Source organism: Maylandia zebra, linkage group LG23, assembly GCF_041146795.1.
Source record: "Maylandia zebra isolate NMK-2024a linkage group LG23, Mzebra_GT3a, whole genome shotgun sequence".
Taxonomy (NCBI): domain Eukaryota; kingdom Metazoa; phylum Chordata; class Actinopteri; order Cichliformes; family Cichlidae; genus Maylandia; species Maylandia zebra.
In genome coordinates, this window is record NC_135188.1 from 9,178,086 (window position 1) to 9,199,508 (window position 21,423).

Consider the following 21,423-nt stretch of genomic DNA (forward strand, 5'->3'; position numbering starts at 1 on the left):
TGCACTGCTAGCCAAGTAATCTTTTCTAGACATCACCTGATTAAAAAAATAAATGTCCAGCCTAGCTAGATTGGACTTTATCTTGGCTTTAAATTGCCATCTTCCTGTTGCAAAGTGTGTGAGATGTCCGGTTGCGCTAGTCTGCTTGTTAAGTGATGTCATTTCAAGTGAGGTCTTTGCTTGAGAGAAGCACCACCAAAACATTTCATTCTCTACCTATGCAAGTTTTTCTAAGCACTAAATTAGAATATGTTGGCTCCATAGTGTAGTGATTTGCCTCACAAGTGAATGATCCCTGATTCACAGCTAAGGGGAAAGCACAAATCCCTTTGGGGGGGAGGGGGGGGGGGGGGGTGTAGCATCAAGAAGAGCATCAGCTGTAAAAATCTGTCAAATCACATTTAGCAAACCAACCTGCTTTGATGACCCCTTGTGAATAAGGGACCATCCAAAATTTTTTTTTACATAAGTCAGATTATGGTCTTTCAGCAATCGATGTCGACTACTTAGACAATTTGCTACTAACTTCTGATTCCACTAAATGCCATTTTTCATAGATGCCCTGACAGCTGCACTAGATTATTTTTAACTCTCAATGGGAACTCAAGGAGCATAAAGACATCACACTTAACAAGCGGATTGTCTGATGCATTTACCTCCAGTGAGTGGTCATCATATTCACTCCTACGTACTCTGTTCAGGCACCTTCACCTAACCCACATACAGTATTTCCACTGAACGCATCTAAAATAGACTACCTTCTGCTGTGTGTCAGAAAAGGCATAAAATACCCCTGTCTAAATTCTCCTGAATTTGTTTAATCTTTATTAAGAGTTTTGTGAGTTCAAGTTAAGAAATGATACCAAAAATAGTGTTATCTAATGTCTTTGCTTCTACTGCAGTATAATGGCTGTTAAGTACTGCACTGCAGCTAAGGTGAACTTGTTATAAAGTCACACATCACTTACTTTAAATGTTGTAAACACAACCCTTTGTAGTGATGTACTGACACTGGCCTGCTAGACTGTGGGTCTTTGCAACTGACTTACAGCTCTTCTGCCCCTGCCCCAAAATCTACCAGGATAAGCCTCTGATGGCAGTACAGATGTGTACCAACTAGGGGGAATCCCCCTAGATTGCAGATCACCATCTCTCTGTGATTATCTGGGACATAATTCCAGTGAATTAGTGTGTTTGCTTTAATCTGGAAAGACGTTAATGGCATTAAAGAGTATGTGGATGAAAAACCAAGCTCTGTGAAATGCCCCAACAGTGGGCTCTCAGTAAGCTGCCCCCTGCAAGGATTAACTGTTAAATAAACATTTTAGTGGAGTGTATAAAAATCTTATGCAGCATAAAACATTTGATGTGTCTTATTGACCGAAGTCATTCATAGTTTTTGGGTTTGTTTGCTGTGTATTTGCTGTGCAGTAGTGGTCAGGTGCTACCATATTTGGGTGTTCTGTTTCTGCTTATTTTAATACTTGAAGCTTTTTTTTTTTCTTGGTTTATTATCTATACCCATCTCTCATGGCTGTCATGTTGGCACCTGGATATGGGCTTTGAATTGCACAAACATCTTGCTTAGCTAGGTTATTTTCTTAAGCACAAGCTTTGATATCCTTTGACCTAGTAGTCGGTTGGTTTTATATTATCACCTTCAATATCAATTTCGGACACGACTCCAAAGTTCATGTGATGTGTGCATAGCATATAATATACCACGTGTCATTTATTTGGTGCAGTAATGACGGGTAGACATCTTATCTAAACATAGGTTTGATCCAGGTGTCTCTGTGTTTGTATTTGCACAAAGCTAAATCATTAACTGGACAAGTGAGGAAAGAAGATTCTAAGGAACAGACACAAATTTGGTTTAACTCCTTGCTGTTCAGTTAACCATTTCCCCTAGTGTGTGTGTTTGCTGAGATCTAGGCCTGTTCTGTTATGGCAAAAACAAATATTATCAGTTGTTTGGGTCACTCTTATGAACATTGAAATTATTTACAATTATTTAAAAATGGAGTTAAAAATTGATGTATTAAACTGAAAAACGACAAAAGTTCACTTTGTAATTAATTATCCTTAAACTCTAATCATAAATCAACTGAAAAACTAAAGAAAGCAGTGTGAAGTAAAGGAAAGAGATGTGCTGAAAGGTACAATGACAATTGGAATTGCACAACCCTACTACTAGGACCTGTCTTTGGTCACATTCTAATGCATTGAGCATTAACTCCAATGCAAATTATATTTCCAGAGTGCTTAACATTGAACAGCACCGCTGTTTTCTTTCATTCTGTTGGTGGGAAAGTCACACACCACAACGAAGGCTTCCTGTGAAACTGTGAAGATAAGAATATTCATGAGTCTGTAACGAAAAAAAAAGTTGACAGATAGGTAGTTTTAATGTTGGTGATAATGGGTAAGGAACATTAGAAGACACTGGGAGGATTAGTTACAGTAAGTTGTTTGTTTGTTTTCATTTATAGCTACTAGTAGTTGTGTAGCTGTTTTGAAACTAGCAGTCTGTCACCATTTGTCGCACTTTCATAAAGTTAACTTCCAAAAGCCTCTTCTTTTTCATTGTGCTTTCTGATAAATGCATAGTATTACATACTCTGAGTTAGGGATACATTTTATTGATTGTGTTGGAAGACTTGGCATAATGTAGTGCACAATGTGGACTGAGTCTAGCTAGAAATAACCTATAATTGAGCCCTGCTGAGCAAGATTATCCTTGGCTTTGGGAAAGAGGGTTTGGAGCATAATTGATGTTTGGGTCTGCCTTCGCCAAAGAAACCACCCTGTCTTTGCCCTCAAGTCGGCCTCAGCTAAGTTCTTAGCATTTCCTCTGTGTTTAGATCAGTTGACTCTACTTTAATGCCTCATATTTTCTGCCTATGAATGTAATCCAGAGCGAGATTAAGATAAGAGGAATATCTGCTGAATCTTTCAAAAAAGGTGTGTGTTTGCACACTTCTCTCTTCATTTGGAAGAAACCAGTAAATTTTTGTTTAAGAGGTAGTGATTACAACAGGCCAGGCCTGTCATTTACTGTTGGACAGGGCTTGATATAGGCTTTCCTCTTTTGTCTATTTTGCTGTAGACACTGCCTCTTTCTGACTGTAAACAGTTTTAAACTACAAACCTTTTTAATACTTATCTTAAAAAAAGCATTGAATTATACTTTCTTAGTTTTCTAAATTATAATGCTGATTGTGTAAGAAAACTCTGCTTTAGTTTTGCAGCCTGTGGGTAGTGGACATGTGACAGGACAGTCTTGTCTTTGTCAGGGTTATCTCCTATTTCCTGTATCAGCCTCCTATTTGCAGCATCCTTCCCATACCAGAAAGAGCAGGATGGTTTTAATATATGAAGCCAGGTTAACCATTGATCAGATCAGTTGGCTACTGCTGACCTTTAGCTCTTTGCACAAGTTGCAGCAACGTCAAAACGTGCAATGTTTAAACGCTTAAATATACTCGGACTTGGTAAAGCACCTGCTTGTTAGAAGAATTACTGAGATATGTTTAAGCACGGCCAGAGAAAATACTTAGATTCAAGTGCTTAAACACAGAGCAGGAGATTTTGTTACTCGGGTGGATTTCTGCTGCAGCGTTTTTGAGGTGCTCTGCGTTTGGCTTACTCTACTTCTGCGGTCACATGTTTTTTTTTTTTTGTGTGTGTGTTTTGGAGTCGCTGAGATGGAACAGGAAGTCAGATATATTATTCACAGGTCTTTCAGTGTGAGAAGTGAGTGATGTTGCCTGACTTTTTTTTTTTTTTTTTTGTTGAAATTTTCAAGCTGTGTTTGTGGTGGGTGGGAAAAGGTTGGTAACGGTATGTCGCTGTGACGTGACTTTATGGCTGTCATTGGTTTTGTTTTGCTTTGACTTGCTATGTCCGCTGACTTGTTCTCACCATTCGTCCGCAATGTTAAGAGTGGAAGTTCTCACAACTCGGCTTCTCTGTCTGGGTGCTGTGTGACTAAGTGGTTTGTTCTTCCTTCCTTTGTTGAACTACGGTTTGATAATAGTTTGAAGTTCCTAGTCTCAGTACTTACTTTCAGTATTCGTTTCTATTAGATTGGATTATATTTACCAAGCCTTCGTTTTATTTTTACTTTAAAATGACTGCTGCTGTCTCCTCTGAGCCAGACAGTAACAATGAATGTGTGACTGGATATGAGATTACTTGACTATAAAAGGAGCCTCTTTCAGCTGCTACAGTGATAGAAGGAAAGTACAGTTTTGGAGGCTTTGAATGCTTATGTAACTGCCTCTTGGATGTAGTGGGTAATCTTCAGATTATTTCTCTGCTCAGGAGGAGGTTTTAATCCTGTCCCAACACAGAGCAAATCAGGCTGAAGCCAACAGTAGGCTGACCCATCACTTTGAAACTGTGACTGGACAGTTCAGCAGCACTCTGTCTTTAACGCATTATGATTATACAGGATGTGTTGGAGAAAGTGATTTAAAAAATTGTATAATCGAATTTCAGACATGTAATTACTTCTGTGTGATTGATTCGGTTTGTCACTTATGTGAACGTTTAGTGAGAAGTGAGGTCTGGCCAAGTTTGAAAGGGATTAACTGGGGCCAGGAATTTTTGGAAGGATTATTTACGTTTCAGAATTTGGCCAAACTGAATATTTCATGTCATCACTTCACAAGTGCATATCAAATTGAAGTAAAAAGAATTTGGAGGCATAATCTTGATGTTTTCAAGAAAAAGCAAAACATATCATTATCCAAGTATCCAGGGAATCGGTTCATGTGGAGTGGAGAGAATTTTCTGAATTGATGGAGACGTGCAGCCAAAGTCCTGCTAGAAGTAAATCTCACGACTCGGTAGACTACCTTGAATGATTCTGGGTGGATATTCTAAGGCTTTTCTCTGAGTGAATGTGAAGAGATTCATAATTCTAATTTCAGTGTACAGAGATGTACTATTTAAAAAAACAAAACAAAACGTACCTACCTATTTTCATGGCCTAAAATGAGTAGATGTCTGTCAGCACATATCTAAAATGGCCATGAAGTTCTTCTGTGCATCACCGCAACAATATGATTATGGCTCATATCCTTCCTGCTGATTGGCGCCTCAGAATCGGGGGTGGAGGGGTGTGAGAAAATGCCTGTTTTAGACATTTTTATACCATATCTTTAAAAATACTGACACTATTATTGAAAGCTTTAAGATTGTACTAGTGAAGTTACACATGTGTGAATGTTTTCCCAACTCTCAAAAGTAAGTGCATCTATACCAATGTTAATGTAAAGCCATAATGAATGTTCTTTCCTTAATATACTGTTGATATGTTAGTGCGCATATTAAACATGGCTAGAGTTTTAAACAGGGAGGTCAGCATGTGCACAAGGTTTTTCTGCGAGCTAGCAGCCAGGCTTTTTCCTGCATTGAGGAATCTTTGGAATCTGTCTGAAGAGGTTTTTAGCCGAAGCTAAAGAAAAATCAGCAGCACTGTAAAAAAAAAAAAAAAAATTAGACAGTTTTGTTGACAAAGGTTTCACTTACTCAGTTGCGGTAGTCGTCTTTTCAGCAGATGATCAGAAATGCCAAGAGTTTACAATGATTTCTGTCAAGCAAGGTAACACAGACCTATAACCTTTTATTCTTGGCATTCTAATACCCTTGTGAGCTAACATGTCTAATACTGTCATCCCAGACAAAGTAGCTCAATCATGTGTTGTTCAAACCTTTGGTTTGTGAGAGGCAGCCAACCAGAAGAAAGCTTACTTAAAGGAAGAGGGACTTGAAGCGGGAGGAGCTGAAATTATTATTATTATTATTTTTTTAAGATATGGGACTGTACAAAGCCCCAGCATGACATAAATAAGGACTATTTGTAACTGGGAATCATTCAAAGTGATTAGGCTAGGAATTAAAATATGACGCATGAAATGAGCACAGTAGATTGACTTTAAGATTAAAGAGTGTATTTTCTCTATTCCTCTGGTTGTTTATGCTGTTTTCATATCAATTTTCTGCTTTGTAGTTGTTAAAGGGATGATTTCTGTGCACTCCATTTCAGATTCCTGTGCAGCAAATTTGTGGGCCCTCCTGTCACTTTCCTGTTCCAGCCCATGCTCTATGGCCTTAAGGTAGTATGCAAGGGTTAAGGGGGTTGTGTTCCACTGTGTACTGTGGTTTAGGTTTTAGAGCAAATGCAAGCTAAATACTGTGGGAATGAGGAGGGTGTTGGATTAATTGCTGTGTTTGTTTTGCAAAGTTCTAAAAGTAGTACAATAGAGTATTTAGTATTTTCTGGCTGGCATTTTCTTTTCTTGTTTGACTTGGTTAACTTCATCTGTGTTTGTCTGTACTGTAGTCCTAAGGCAGTGTTTCCCAAACTTTTTTTGCTAGGCTCCTCTTTGTTTTACAACAAAAATCTTGTAATCTCCTACCTTGGCTCCTGTGCAGGTGAAGCCAAAGGGAAGATATGCTTCACCATATTTTCTAGTCATTGGCTTAGAATGAAGTTGGTTTGAAAACATACTTGGCGATGCTTCATCACCTGCTTTGCGTTTGCGTGGAAGCCCCAGTGTCCAAGCATTCTTTTATTTTTTATTTTTTCTCCCATACCACGCCCCCCCCCCCCCCCCCCCCCCCCGGGGGTGGGCCCACACTTTGGGAACCTCTGTCCTAATGTGAAACTTTATTTTAATCTGCTCTCACACAGGCTTTACAGTTAGACTAACAGTTTCAAGTAATTCTGTCATATAGATGTGTCATTTTACAATTGCAAAGGTGTAAGACTGCTTTGACTCATATTACCATCACAGCGCTGCAAGAGTTTCCTCTTTTAAGCTTTAAAGAAAAAATGAAGAAATAAATGACCAAACTAGAAACACTACTGCGTAAATCAACAATGAGCTGACCCACAGAATGTAACTTTGAGTTCACACACTTGCATGTCACAACTGAGTATTAACATCGAATCAATGACCCCCTTAGCTGTCTAAAGTTGATTTTATTCTAGTGGAAGCTGTATCAGGTATTTTTCAGGGCATTTTTAAATCAGACATAGCTGTTGTGTATCAAGCCTAAATGTGAAAGCAAACATCATAAGACAGTAATTGATAAAGTATTTGATAAAGTAATTGTTATGTTTGACAGTGCCAAACATAATAAAAAAATGGATTCAACTAAAAAAAGGCTTAAAAAAATCTCCAGTTACACTGAAGCCCACCTACTGTTCTGTTTTTTGTTTGAATGGTTCAAAATATGTTGAGTGTCAGTGTTACGGCTGATTCCGTAACACTGTTCCACAGTTTGTGTGAGGCAGAGTTGGCAAATTCTGCCACTTAGGTCTCAAAATGACTCTCAGTAGCAGCTATGGTGTTAATATTTAAGGGGCGAAAAAAGTTTTAATCAAGTGTTGAAATTATTCTTTCAGCAGTGAGCTGTAAATGTCGTGAAGTTGGGTTATGCCGGCATGTGTCACATGACTGCTTAAATATGTGGTTGTGCATATTGTTTTGGTCTCCGGGAGAGATGTGTCATCTCACACTTGGTCTGGACACAAAAAAAGAAAGAAAGGAGGTTAATTTTGACACTGGGTCTGGTTAGGTCACATTCTCACATTCTTCAGCAGTGACAACCAGGCTCTCTGTGGGTTGCCTTTCAACAGCCATTCAGCACTGGGCTGAACCAGCTTGATCTCTCGCTGTACGAATGTTCGAATGTTCAGCACTTCGTTTGTGTTTACCAATGGAAAACACAGCCTTAAAATTTAACTTGTGTACAGGAAATTAAAAATAGATCCATGGCATACATTAAATTTGATTCAGTTATGTAAATATAAAAACAAATAGGGCCATAAGAAATTGCATACAAAAAGAAATACTGATATTTATTTTCAAACGTATTAACTGTATTGGTTTCCTAATTGAGAGATTTAGAGTTATCATCTGAATAGCCAGAGTTTATAGGGACTAACTTGGGAGAGCAAGCCGTTAGTAAGCAAAAATTAAGATGAAGTTGCACCCAAGCAATATGTTAGACACTTGTCCAAAAACACAATTTTTATGGCTGAATCATTTCAGGTTACACTTGAGAGTCTTGCATAAGAAGGCAGAGTTATAGCTTGATGATGTGGCTGTTTGTACCATTAGGGGGCAGTGTAACATTGTTTTCATATTCACCTTACTTGACATGGAATGCTAGCTGTTTACTCACATCCAGAGGTGGGGCAGTAGACTCATGCATGCACAAAGCAATCACAGTGACTCTGGTAGGTTTAATGCTGACAGCCCCCTCAGCTGACTGCAGAACAGACCCTGGTTTCTGGTCCCTGGCCCAGTAGTTTTCCTGTTTTCTTCTGCTTGAAAGCAGACCAAGGCACAAATGGGTGGGACCCAGAATGGCCTAGGAACGCTGTACATTGTTCTCGGAGTTTCCTCTTCCACATTCCTGGGCTGATTGGGATCTGGGCCTCCTGTGCAGGGGTATTGTTCTAACTCACCAGCACCACAGACCTGGCCCCAGCTAACCACAGCTGCCTCCACTGACCATTGTGGTGCCCTGGCCTAATGATGGCTATCTTTGCCATATCCATTTCTCCCTTTCTCTGACTAACTCCTTTCTGCATCTTTGCCTGGCAGTAGTCCTGAAACAACATCAATCTTTGCAACTTAAAACAGTCTTTTTCTCTTGTGCTTACATTTGGGATTATATTTTTTAATAATTTGTCAAGTTTTGTATCTAGATTTCAAATTATTCCTTTTGGAAACTTTTACCAGCCTAATGAATTGCAGCATGCCATAACTAAGGCAATCAGTTTGGCAAGTAAGATGAGAGGTCAGATGGGCACACTTTGACATATTTAGCTACCTCACTCTTATATAATTCCTAAAGACTCAAAGGACTATGTAAACTAGAACTACAAATTAGTTCCTGTGCCTTAGCAGACATCTGTGGTCTCTAGTGGAAATGGCAACTTAAAAGGCCTGCTGCACTTTATATGCAATGGAAGCAAAATGGTTTGAAGTTTCTGAACTAACATTTCAATTCCTGGTGTTCTTTTAAGTGAGGACAAAACATTTTTGTGTCAGTTGTTTTTTCTGGATTGTGAAGGTTTACACTTTGATAGATTTAACAGTAAATTAATTCAATTTTATGACTTTTTATATATGAAAATGTTGATGCCAGTGGAAAAATTGTGTGATTAAAAAAAAATTAATTAATTGATGTTTTGGTAGTGTAGTTTCGGGCATAAGTGTTAATTAGCTACAGTCCCACTTTAACAAGTGTTCTGCTTGCTTGTCAAGTAGTCATGTTGTAAACTTCTAAAGCTTGGGGTATCTACTAATTTTAGATCAAGTGCTAAAAACACCAGAGTGTGATCTCAAGTTGGCCAAACCAGAGAAACTGTTGCATAATAAGATGTAAAAATTCCCCTTTTATTTAATATAAATACATAGGGCCATATTGATGGGCCGTCTTAGACCCTTTAGTGTGTCTGGCGTTTCCTGCCACTACAATATTTACATTTCTACTATATAGAGCCAGCTACCTTATTTGTATATCAGGGTTTGTTTTTTTTTTATACCATATGCAGCCAATGCAAGAACACATTCAAGCATATTTACGTACATGCATACCTACATGTATTGCTTTTTCAGTTATATTTACAGAAAGCACAGAGGAGAGAAACAGGAAGAGGATGATGTCTTTAGCTTTTACTTCCTGTCTCTGCCTTTTGACATAGTTTATACACTACAACAATTACATCATCTTGCTGTTGACGTTTTCGCACACTGCAGTAGAGGGTGTAAACACTCCCTAACCACACTTACTGGTCTCACAGAGTGCATGTTTCCTTATAATCATTAGTCGAACAAAGAAAAAATCTTTAAAGGCCACGGTTAATTTTTGAGTACGTTCGCCATTCGTGTTTCATAACAGCATAATGCTATCAATGTGAGCTAATATAGCAAAAACTTGGTTTTGATGTCAGCTTGGAGTAGCTCCCTCTTCTGTATTGTACAGGGCTCTAGCAAACCTCGTTTGACTCGCTGGAAAATAATGGACTTAAGTTTTACATCAGGAGGAAGATGAGAACCCCGAAACTCATCCAAGTGTGAGTGTCAGGCCCAGAAAACGGGGAGACTTTGCATGTTCTCCCTGTGCCTACCTGTATGTTAGGTGTGAAAGTGAGTGTGGATGGTTGTCCGTCTCTCTGTGTTAACCCTGTGATGCACCAGCAATGCTGCAGGTGTACCCTGCTTCTCGTCCTGACAGCAGTTGATAGGCTCCAGCCCCCAACGACCCTGAATTGGATAAGTTGTTAGGAATATGGATGAATAAGCTTTTAAAGATGTAAAGCAAGGTTTTAAATCCTGTTGAGTACTTTAGTGCCATAAACCTCTTTATATTAGAGTTGCTTATTTCATTATTAATATTAAAGTGCTTATTGGAGTCTTCATTAGAACAGTCCCTTTATCATGCTGCTTACTGATTGATGAAACAGCATATAATGTTCATCTTAAGCATTTTAATCTTTTTTTGCACATTAGTGCTGTGGCCATCACTGAAATTTGTGAATGCTTCCAGCTCTCTGTTGCTGTAGAGCACTCACTGCATTTGTAAATTGATGATTTCTTTAGGCAGTGAGCTTTTGAGAGTCAGCACAGCATAAGACAGCCTTACTCTGCAGCAAGGGATATTGGGAAGGGTTTGAGTTCACTGCAGGTACAAACTGTGCAGCCAAGCAGAGCACAGCAGTCTGTCATCACCCTGTTTCAGACACCAGCACAGTTGAACAGAAGTGAAAGCAAGGGGAGGGGTGCTCTTGTTGTTTAAGCAAGTTAGCAAGAAAGCAAATGAGCATTTGTGCTTGTGCATGAATACTAAAAAGTGACACTATTTCGACTTCGATAAGCGCTATCAGTAAATGCAGGCAGGCGGGCGAGTGAAGCTTGCTCTATGGCGCTTCCTTACTTGTTTTAGTCCCTGTCAATCTTCTTCCTTCTCTTGTGGTGTTTCTCCTGTGAGTAACACAGGCCAGCAGGGTGTGGCTGGTGTCGTCGCTGTTGTGATTGGCTAGAGGCCCAAGCTTGTGTTATCTCCTGTGGAACATGTTCTAGTCCCACCCCAGATAGTGCCTGGCACTCAAATATAGCCCTGCCTACTTGCAATTACATCACAGCCTATGAAAAGATCCATGTCTTTTTGCTTTCTCTTTACACTGTCAACAGACAGGTAATGTGCAGTGTAGAAAGTTTCTCACTCTGTCAGGTTAACTAGCTACAGTTGGAGCTCTCTATATAGCTTTAGAGAGCCTGACAGAGAGTTTCTGTGTTGCTCTGTAAGGGCCCACAGCTTAAGAACTTTACAGTGAGTGCACGTCTGACGGCTACATGTAGGTTGCAGCTCGCTATAAAGACTACCTACTCCTCTGTAAATGGGGCACGTGAAACAGGCAGGTAATTTGTGTCAGAATGGCGTGGCACAGGCTACTGGACTATGCACCAGAGTAAAAGACCTAAAGTCTCATCGACCATGGATTTTCTAAAGAGCCTGGTTCCAGCTGTGATCTCAGGTGAGGGATCTGCTGAACATGGGGGAACTGAACCCAGGGAGCCAGGCCCACGGCTTCTCCGGGTGAAAAGACTGGGCCTGCTAACCATGGGACAGACCATTGAAGAAGATCTGGTAGATCCGGTTACAAAGCAAGATGCTGGGATAAGCTCCTCCAGACATGCTCGCAGTAACCATACCCGCCTTAAAGGTACAAATGTCCCAAATACACAATTCATATATATATAGCTTTTTTTATGTGCTTCCTATAGATTACAATTTTGGTTAATCTCTGTTAACATATTTCCAAAAACTGGCTTAATACCCTCCTGCTTTATGCACACATGCTTACATACACCATGTATGAAAAAATACGACTGGGTTATCTGTGTTTTCTGTTCACTGTGGAGGGCAGTAAAATGCTGTGGTCACCACTCTCAATCCATGCTCAATTGAGAGTGTGGCATAGGGGCATGTGTGCTGACAAATGAATTGTATTTCCATTGTGATTTCAATCTGAACATATACAATACACAAAATAACACTGTAGATATGCAAAAATTTGACATTGCGATAAAAGCTTTATTCCTTATTCATATTCTTCTTTGTTTATTGGGCATAGGCTATTAAATGTTTAAAGTGCAAACAGTGGTAAGATACATTTTTCTCAAATTGTGCAATAAATAAATAAATCCAAATCCAATTAATTGTGTGGAAAACAGAGATTTAATTGCTTTAGATGCCTGTCCTGGATGTGTTATACCGTATAGTATATATTGAGTAAGTTTATCTACGCAGGATTTCTAATATTTTATGATTCGTAGCAGTCAGTTCACTTACTGTTAACAGAGTGGAAAATTTTTGGCACCCATTCAATCTTTTAGTCAAAGGAAAATCATTTTCATAAAATTATTTTTCTTTAAAATTTGTTTGGAATACCAGTAAAGTATTAGTAGTAGTAGTTTTAATTTACTATGTGCAAGACTGTCTTCCTGATGGCTAGTTACCCCACTCACTGTGAGCCAGAAAACCACTGGAAGTGAAGTCAGAAAATTCATACTGAATTTGGAATTGGTGCAGTGATGTCATTGCGTGTATTACGGGTTTTTCGCCTAGTTGGCCAAATCCATTGTCAAAATGTGATCTCACATCAGTATTAAACAGAAGCAGCTACACAGAACTGAGGTAGTGTAGGTGGAGCCCTCTTAACTGTGTAATGCGACAGCACATGGCAGTAGCATAAGAAAGCCAAGTTTAGGCTGGACTGTGGTCTGTCAGACTGCTATTTAAACAATTCACGAATATTACCAAACCACTTTTAGCTTACAAAGGCAATGCTTGCTGTGATGTGCCCACACAGACTATATTTAAGAACTGCATACAGTGTAAATTTCCAAGCCCAATTTAAAACATTATTTTGGTTTTCATGTTTTCATGGTCAGCATTCTTAATGCATTATTCACATTCACTGCTGCCATTAACCTAGTTGTCAAAAGTTTAAAACACAGCAACAAAATTATTTGTCTTTTGTGACCGAGCCAGTCAAAATGATAACAGCGTTTGCAAAGAAAAGTGTTAAAGGTTACTCTGTCCGCTTGATGTGTTTACTGTCAATAGAACCTTTTTTGTAACCCCTTTTAGTGTTTGTGGATTGTGGATTTCTGTCCTACCCAGGTGGTTTAGTTCAGCATCGCGAAATATGTGTCAAATACTTCTTACTTTCTTCCTTGATTTTTCTTTCCTTTTTTAAGATACTGCTACTTATATACACAATGGTGGATTGTTGAAAAAGAGTGTTTTATTTATTTAGTCTCTTTTATCTGTGAACATGCCTTTCCATAGAAAGCCCACTATCATGACTTTTCTGGGTGTCTTGTCACCATTTGATCTAGCAATCTGACATCTTACTGGATGATAAAAAGCATACTTGTTGTTTCTGGCTGGAGCTTTGGTGATCTTAAGCATTTTCAGACAACATAAAAGGAAAGCTGCGATGCAGGTTATGTCTGTTTAACAGTGCAGAGTTATTTTACTTGGCAGGTAAGCTGTAGGCAAGGTGTGATCAAAAATCTCTGAGGACAGATCCATAAAAGTCAAAGGTCTTTGATTAAATTTTTGGCCAGCTCTTATTCAAGGTCAACATCTCCAGTCGCTTCCAGTCAGGAAGTTTGACATTGTAAAACATCCATCGCATTGTGCACCTTGAAGTCATTCCAGACAGCGTGAGACAGCGTGGAGCTCTATGGAGCATTAAGTTCAAAGGATACAAAAGGTGGTGTATACCAGCTGCTACCATGTCTGCTCTGAAGCAAATACAAATCTTTTGCCACATCAACTCAATAATCGTTCACCGCCTGGACACATCCAAAGCCAGTGTCATGCCTCTGTAGTAGGGGATATACTGTGCCTGTGACAGTAGTTAAAGGTTTACGTACATATAATTTTTCATGTAGGTCAGCCAGTTTACACTGGTAAACTTCTCAGGGTATTTTCTTTTTTCCCCTCCACTGCTACCTGTCAGAGCATGCTTGCTCCCTATTTGCTCATGGCTAAAATATGACTCAGCCTTCCCTTCTGCTGCACTCACTTGGCCTCTTAGTCTTTTATGAATAACATTAGTCAACCGGTTAAACTAACCCACAATAACAAAGTGATATTCTTCATTTTGGTTTGGTGAAGTGTGAAGATAATCTAAAGTTTTGCTAGCTTGGCTCATGAAACTCTTGTTGCGTCTGTGTTCATGTGCTTGGCTCAGACTGCAGGCTATAGGCTGATGTTCATTTTGAAAGACAGTTTCTGTTGACTGGGCAAATTGTTTTCAAACATTTCCTTCTTTCTTCCCTATTAGGAAAGATCCATCATATTAAAAAAGTCTCCTTTTTGAACCATGCTGGTGATGGCAGGGGTCACAATGGTGAGTTATGCATTACAAGACGTAGCGTGATTGCTACATTAAGATGAGGTCAGAGGAGCTTTAATTGAGTTTTAACTCCGTGTGGAGTGACACTTCCCTTGTTGAAGAACCTGCATAGTCTGTGGCTTTTAAGGCGGTGCTGTTCTTTTCATTTTGTCGTTTGTCATCTTTTGCAGGCTTAGACAATATTCAACTGCTTGATGCACAGTTCAGTTTTCAGGATACGTTTGATTAGGACTGTATTTGGTTAATGGGTGCAGCGGGTTTGTGATTAGGGAGTGTTTGGAGCATGTGACAAAATGGTGCAGTGATGGGTTGTGCTTCTGTAATAAAAGATCCTTGTGAAATTTCTGTCTAAACACTCCACAGGGTGTGTATCCAGACAGGATGGATGAACTTATTCATGGAATTTCTTAAGTAGTCGTCAGCCAACAATAGTGAAACAAACTCCATAATGGTGCGCAGTGCAGCCTGCATTTAGTGGGAATATGGTGTCATATCGACGAATGCTGTGAATCATTGTTCATACTCATTCTCCAGCCAGCTGTTCCATAGTGAATAAACTTGAAGACATTTGGTTCTATGAGTAATAAACTGACCTTTTAAAACCTGAGTTAAGAGGTGTTTTTATTCAGATTTTCCTCATGTTCTGCTCATCATTCCACGGGGGCTTTTGCTTCTGACCTAAGAAATACTCTTTTTTTTTTTTTTTTTTCTCCAATTAGACTGTCTTAATTTGCTAGGTGAATCAAAAGAATGAGTTTGCTCATTTTCAGCTTGAGCAGAATCAATAGATTGTCTCATAGAATTTGACCGTTTATGGTTTATGCAACACATTATATATGAAGGTTAGATCCACTGTCATTCAGCTAAACTGCAATATACTACTAAAGGGAAAAAAATCCAGCCTATGTAGTTTTGTGTAAAACCTTTGTCTAAATGTGTGGTGTTTAATACAGAAGTGCAATGAAATAGCTGGGTCTGAGTCAACGGAGCATGCGGAAGTAAGTAGATGTGCAGGTTGCAGAATTGTGCTGCATACTCAGAATGCTGTGATGGATCTAAATGATGTGTCCTCTGCAGCCCAGGCATCGCTGGGGAGGTCAGGGATTGAATTACAGCTCCTATCGATTATTGTTCCCACCACTGCCCTTCAGAGAGGCCAGCACAGGAAATGCATCCTCCACCCCATGGGCTCCGGGGAGGAGCAGCTGCTCTATACTGTCTGCAGCCAGGATGGCTAACTGTCAGTCACTGCTCCTACTTTGTGAATGAAGCTTAAGTAACCTGCCTTGATTGTGCATTTAGTTGAGATTATTTGATCAGTGAGGACTTTATTCCAGGAAGTGAGTTATAATGGTGTTTATTTGAAGTTCTCGGTTTACGTCAGCTCCATCGGACAGTAGCTTTTAGCTCTAGTGTTCCCAGAGAGACGGTGTGGTCAGTCCTGCATTCCTTAAACAATAAAGCTGGTTTACAGAAAACAATGTTTGCAGAGAGCTCTGATTGTTTTATGTTGACTCGTTTGTCGATTACAATAATATTAACCCAGATGTTGTTTTTAAACAGGATTTGACCATGAGTTCTTCTGTTGTCCTCCCACTACATGAACTTAGAGCCAAGGCATGTAAAGGGAGCACATTTAGTAAGTTATATTTGAAAACAGTCAAACTTGACTGATCCCTAAAACTATTCAGCTATCCACCCTCTGTGCTGTTACTTACTGCATTTGTGTCAGATAGAAAAAGGGTGGACCAAAGATTAAAAAACAAAAACAAAAAAAACCCCACAGGTGGAGTCCTTCTGTGTTGCATGTTGCCCCTGTGCATGCTTGGGTTTGGGGGTTTTTTTGTTTTGTTTTTTTCCCATTGAAAATGCGGTCGGCTCATGTTTCCTGACATGACCCAGAACTCTCACAAAAGAAATTCTTAATCTCAAGAGTTTCATTTCCTCATTAAATTAACTAATTTAAGGCTACAAGTAATCTAGTGACATCTTAACAAAATAACCCCAAAACATATTTTACTTCATTACTTAGAAACTGTCTGATATTTTGAAACATCCTGCTATGTTCCTAAATTGTCTTTGAATTGTGCAACAGCAAGCTGTTCCCCTTCTCATTCAGGATCAGACTCTGCTTCACAGACTTCTATATATGGCTTTACATCTCCAGTTGTGGCCATTAGTCACAGTAAAGCTGCTGCATGAGTGTAATCCTGGGGATTTTTAGGTTAGTAAATTAGACACATACGTAATACTTTGACATTTGGGGAAATGCAGTTGGTCAGATTTGAACAGACAGACGGGGCAGTATCTTGCTTTTAATGTAGCTCTAGGAAAGATTAAACATGACTCATAGAAGTTCCGATTTAAGGCTTAAAATAAAACAGTGTGATTGCTGCAAATTTGCAGTGGTACTGTAAACAATCTGTTTGTGTATTACAAGGCAGAGTTTCACAGTGGAAGCCTGCGTCGGGGTAGCACCAGCCAGGGCTTGACAAAGCATCTGCTTGTGTTGTTTGTTTGCAATGAGCTCTGCCTCACTTTGCATAACTTGTGTAGTGGAGGACATGTGACGGAGGGAGAGACTGAGGGCGAGCGAGAAATGAAGACTAAACTAAAAGAAGACAAAGAACATTTGTCTTTTGCAGCTTTCCCACTGCTTTTCCCTTCGCAATATTTTGGTAACAAACTTAATCCTGTGCTTGACTACAAATTGCTTGATGTCATGTGGATCAGCATTAAAGTCTCTGCCAGGGCAGGAATAACTAGCGTCAGTGCAAGATTAAAATATCAGCTGAATCGTGTGCGTGTGTCTTTCACATTCACACAAAAACAATGGGCTGTTTTCTTACTAATGGGGTGTGTTGTGTGTTTGTGTATCATTCTGTGTGTTACTATGCCTGGTAGCTTTCAGACAGGGCAGTGATGTAATGCCCATGATTCCTGTGGGTGTGAGCAGTTAGCTTAGCAAGAAGATTAGTTTCGATCACTATAATGCCAAAGAAAACAGGTAGCAAGTCATCTATCCATCTCACTTGACTGTAGTGAGTTGCTTTAACATACTCCTATTACGTCATATATATTCCTGTTTTAAAAAGTGAAATATACATTTAATTTAGGAACATATTTTTATTATTTTGGTTGACTAGTTAAGGTGTGTTCAATCTATCCTTCCTCTTTCCTTTCCCTCATCCACCTCCCATTCTTTCCTTTCCCTCCTACTGCAGTTTGGAATGACGCATCAGTATTGCTGCGGAGCTTACAGGAAGTATTGCTTTGATAGGCTAGCAGAGAGGCAGCACAGTAGCAGCTCTGACATGCGTATGCATTACTGAACCACGGCCAGGGAACACTCGCAGCATTTTGATGACATCACCCACCCCCACGCACTGCTCCCTCCCTCCCTGTTTGCTGTTGAAACAAGCTCTCTCCATCTCTCTCACTCTGAGAGAAAAGAGCAGGCATCGGTAAAAGAACAAGAGCTCACTCAGAAGAGGAGGGGCTGGCCATGAGCGAACACGGAGGGAGAGAGCTTTTGGGGCAGGAGGAGGAGGGTGGCTGACGGTGCTAGCGGGCTAGGACTGGCACACACACATGCACGCACACACACACATAAACACAGGAAGAGAAGGGGAGAAGGAATATTACCGCACATTGTTAAGACTTCTATCGCGTACTGTTCTGCTGCTGTTTTCCCTCATTTCAGGAACAAAAGTTCTCATGCAGTTGTGTCCTTCGGTTTCTGGATTTTTCTCTGCTGAAATGGGGATGAGGGACTCTGTGGACTGGCAAGTGGGCAGCAGGCTCTTGGGTGGAATACTTCTCTAACTAGCCAGGCTGCGCGCTCTCTCTCTTCTTTCTGATCACTTTTACTTCAGCTAACTGGGTGGCAAAAGCGAAAAAGTGGTAGGGCTTCTTGGGTTTTCCGTCAGCATCTGCTCGCACTGTTCTTCAGGATGCTGCCTTTAACTAGCACCTGTGGAGGCTAGTACTCAGCTCCTACTGGTGGAGTCTGCAAGTTTGATAAGTGCAAGGTGTTTATTTTTGAGAAGAGTGGAATGTTTGGCTTTTGGGAAATAAAGGTGAAAGGAAACCTGTAAAATTTGTGCCTTCTGGGGAAGCTTAACTTTTGGGAGCTACCATGCTGAGCCTGCAGGATTCTGTCTTCTTTGAGATCAGCATCAAATCTCTCCTCAAGTCTTGGAGTAGCAGCTGTGAGTATCTTTCCAAGCTTGCACAAATGTTTACATACCACACTTACTGCCACCAGACTTATCTGCCACACGCAGCCAGCAGAGCCTGTGCAGCATTGTACATGTCTTTGTGCGTTCCATGTGTGGATTTCTTATATCTCCTTCCCGTATAAGAAAAGTGGCCATTAGTGGAGTTGTCAAGATGACAGATTATGTTTAGTGCAGGTTTAGTCGGCCTTGTTTGATGTGTATGCAAGTGGGTGCAATTAAAGTCTTCATTCAGCAGAGTGCCCTTCTTCCTGCACTCATCATCATTCTGCTGGCTCCTGGATGTCCCAAAGATAATGTTTCTATTGATGAGCATCTACTGATACATAACACAGATGGACATGAAGTATTCCCTCTGTTCTTTTGAAGATCTTGTCTAACTTTCTTTTACTTTTTCTGTATTTATCAACTTGCTATCTGCATTTACTGATTATACATTTTGGACAGATATATTATCAATGTTAATATTGTTATTTCGGCTGGCTGTTGTTAACAGTTTGCGTAACAGTCAATATAGATATAGATGTTTTTTCATTTTTCCCCACGTCTGTGCGAAGGGAACAAAGAAACCTTGTTTTGCAAGTTTATGAAATTGAACTCAAAACACAAGGATTCAAGGACTTCTAAATTTATGAGCCACAACAGCGAATTATCAGCAGCTGACATCAGTGCATGCCACTGGAGTCATCAAAGCAAATTCGCCAATACTAAAATGCGGCTGACGCACCCCTGATTTTAATATCCAAATTACTATGTTAAGCGCTTCCTTAGGAGTGCTCCCCTATCTACTCTGTTCCCTGTCCTCCTAGTTTCGCTATCCTCTTCTTCCTTTCCTCTGGGCCAGCTAATGTTTCTCTACTATTGATCTGTCTTCTGGTTGCCTCCTATTATTAGCTTCCCATGCAGCCCATAATATATCAGGAATCAAAAAGATATTGTCTCTCCAGTCTCATTGAAATGGTAGGGATGGACAAAGAGGTCAAGTAGTAAACTGCACTCTTCACGAACCTCTTTTAGTTACATTAGTAACACGTATAACTGTGGTGTAGTTTAATTCTGTTTATGCAGTTTAACAGTTCACCTTGAATGCACAAAAGACAACACATAGGCTGCAACAGAATTATTCGTCAACGCAAAAGTGTTTGATGAGACTGCTTTAGCTCAGCGATACAACCTCTGAGCCACTGTTCCTTTTGTCTGAAAGAGGAATAGTTAGACCCTCTTTAAAGGCTTATCTGCTGGGCTCTAATCACCTGACTTATTCTGTTTTGGTTAAAATTTAAATTTAGATTTGTATCATTCAGGTTTGGACTTAAATGATTGATTTGCACATTATTTATCAATTTTTCAGTAGCAGATGCTAAATGGCATTGCCTCTGTTTATATTATCAAATGAGGAAAAGACTGAGACTGATTATAGGGCCGTACACTTTTTTTTAAAAATTGTATATGCTAATATATTACCTGTGTTTCTCTCTGCCACTCACACCCATAGTGGAATTTGTCAGTTTTGATGGCTATAACATTTGTCAATTTTCATGCCGTGTATGCTGTGCATTTTGATATTGTTTCTAGATACGTGCAATGTGGTTACAAAATACTGACTTATTAATTATGTATTTTGATCAGCATGCCAGTTAAATTCATTTTAATTAGTTCTAACAATTTTCGATGCATTAGAATATCACAGTTTTTGATTTATTTATTTTTTTAAATTGTTTTCTTGTTATTGGGAGCCATTTCTGCAAGTCAGGATTCCGTGTATTATGGCAAAGGCATGCTGGCCAAAAAACAAAGAGTGCCAACAAAGAGAAATTTGTGTATTAAGCTTCAGTGAACATGAACAGATGTGCTACACCCCACTTCAATGACTGTATATTTGAGGATTTAGCCAGCCATTTAGATCACTATGTGCCAGAAGATATACAATCTAGTGCTTTTAACATAATTGATGTTTTATTTTGCACAATTTGAGCTAGCTAAGTGAATGTAGAGGTTGGACCTACACTTCATTTCTGTTTGCCATAACCACAACACAAGTTTCTAGGTATTTAATAACCACAGTCATTTTAGTCTACTAGGTAAAAGTTTCCATTCTAGAAATTTAAATAGCAAACTTGTATCAGCAACATCCAAAATGTGTTGAAATTAACTCCCTTTAAAATTATGTATAAAGTTATTTCTAGCTTTTTAGGCGGACGAGAGCTTGTTGAACTTCTATCTTTTGAAATTGTCACAAATGCACTGCAGGAAAAAAGCATTACATCTGTAAAAAGTAGAATGCACAAAGTCTAACTGTTTTCATTGGCTTTGAAAAGAAACATGTCCCCTTTCAAGAGCCTTTCTTTTGTCAACCTTGCATGTTCTCTCTGAGTCTGCATCAGAAGTGCTACAGGTGCTCTTATTCTGTCAGACAGTCTGAAGATTTGCAGGTTAACCAAATAAATGTTCCATGGACCTGAATGTCTTTATACTGGTGACCTGCTCAGTGTTTACCCTGTTCCTCACCCAGTATGTGATGGGAGAGGCGTGAACCCCCTAACCCTGAAACGGATATGTGAGTTATAAAATCGAGGAGAGTGTGGTTGCAGTGATCACAAGACAAATTTTTCATGAAACACATAGCAGTTATTGTTTGACCTTGGTAACTGTCCCCCCCCCCTCACCTTGAAATATGTAAGAATGGTAAACATCCAGCCAGACACATTTGCAGGAAGTCTC

The 21,423-nt window shown here is 39.6% G+C and overlaps 1 protein-coding gene across 12 annotated transcripts in view; it reads left to right on the plus strand.

The window, feature by feature from the left end:
* The window catches only part of fryl (furry homolog, like), a 73,713-nt gene that overhangs the window by 2,185 nt on the left and 50,105 nt on the right, over nucleotides 1–21,423 (plus strand). For 6 of the 12 annotated variants that reach the window (XM_076880802.1, XM_076880803.1, XM_076880805.1 and 3 more), the window contains exons 1-2: nucleotides 11,193–11,755; nucleotides 14,393–14,458. The exons of 1 other annotated variant lie outside the window; for it this stretch is intronic. In XM_076880802.1, the coding sequence (XP_076736917.1) occupies nucleotides 11,491–11,755; nucleotides 14,393–14,458 (331 nt within the window). In that variant the 5' untranslated portion in view covers nucleotides 11,193–11,490. Of the gene's footprint in view, nucleotides 1–6,055; nucleotides 6,126–11,192; nucleotides 11,756–14,392; nucleotides 14,459–17,970; nucleotides 18,676–21,423 lie in introns of those variants that run through there. 5 more of the 12 variants (XM_076880808.1, XM_076880809.1, XM_076880810.1 and 2 more) reach the window with 4 other exon arrangements.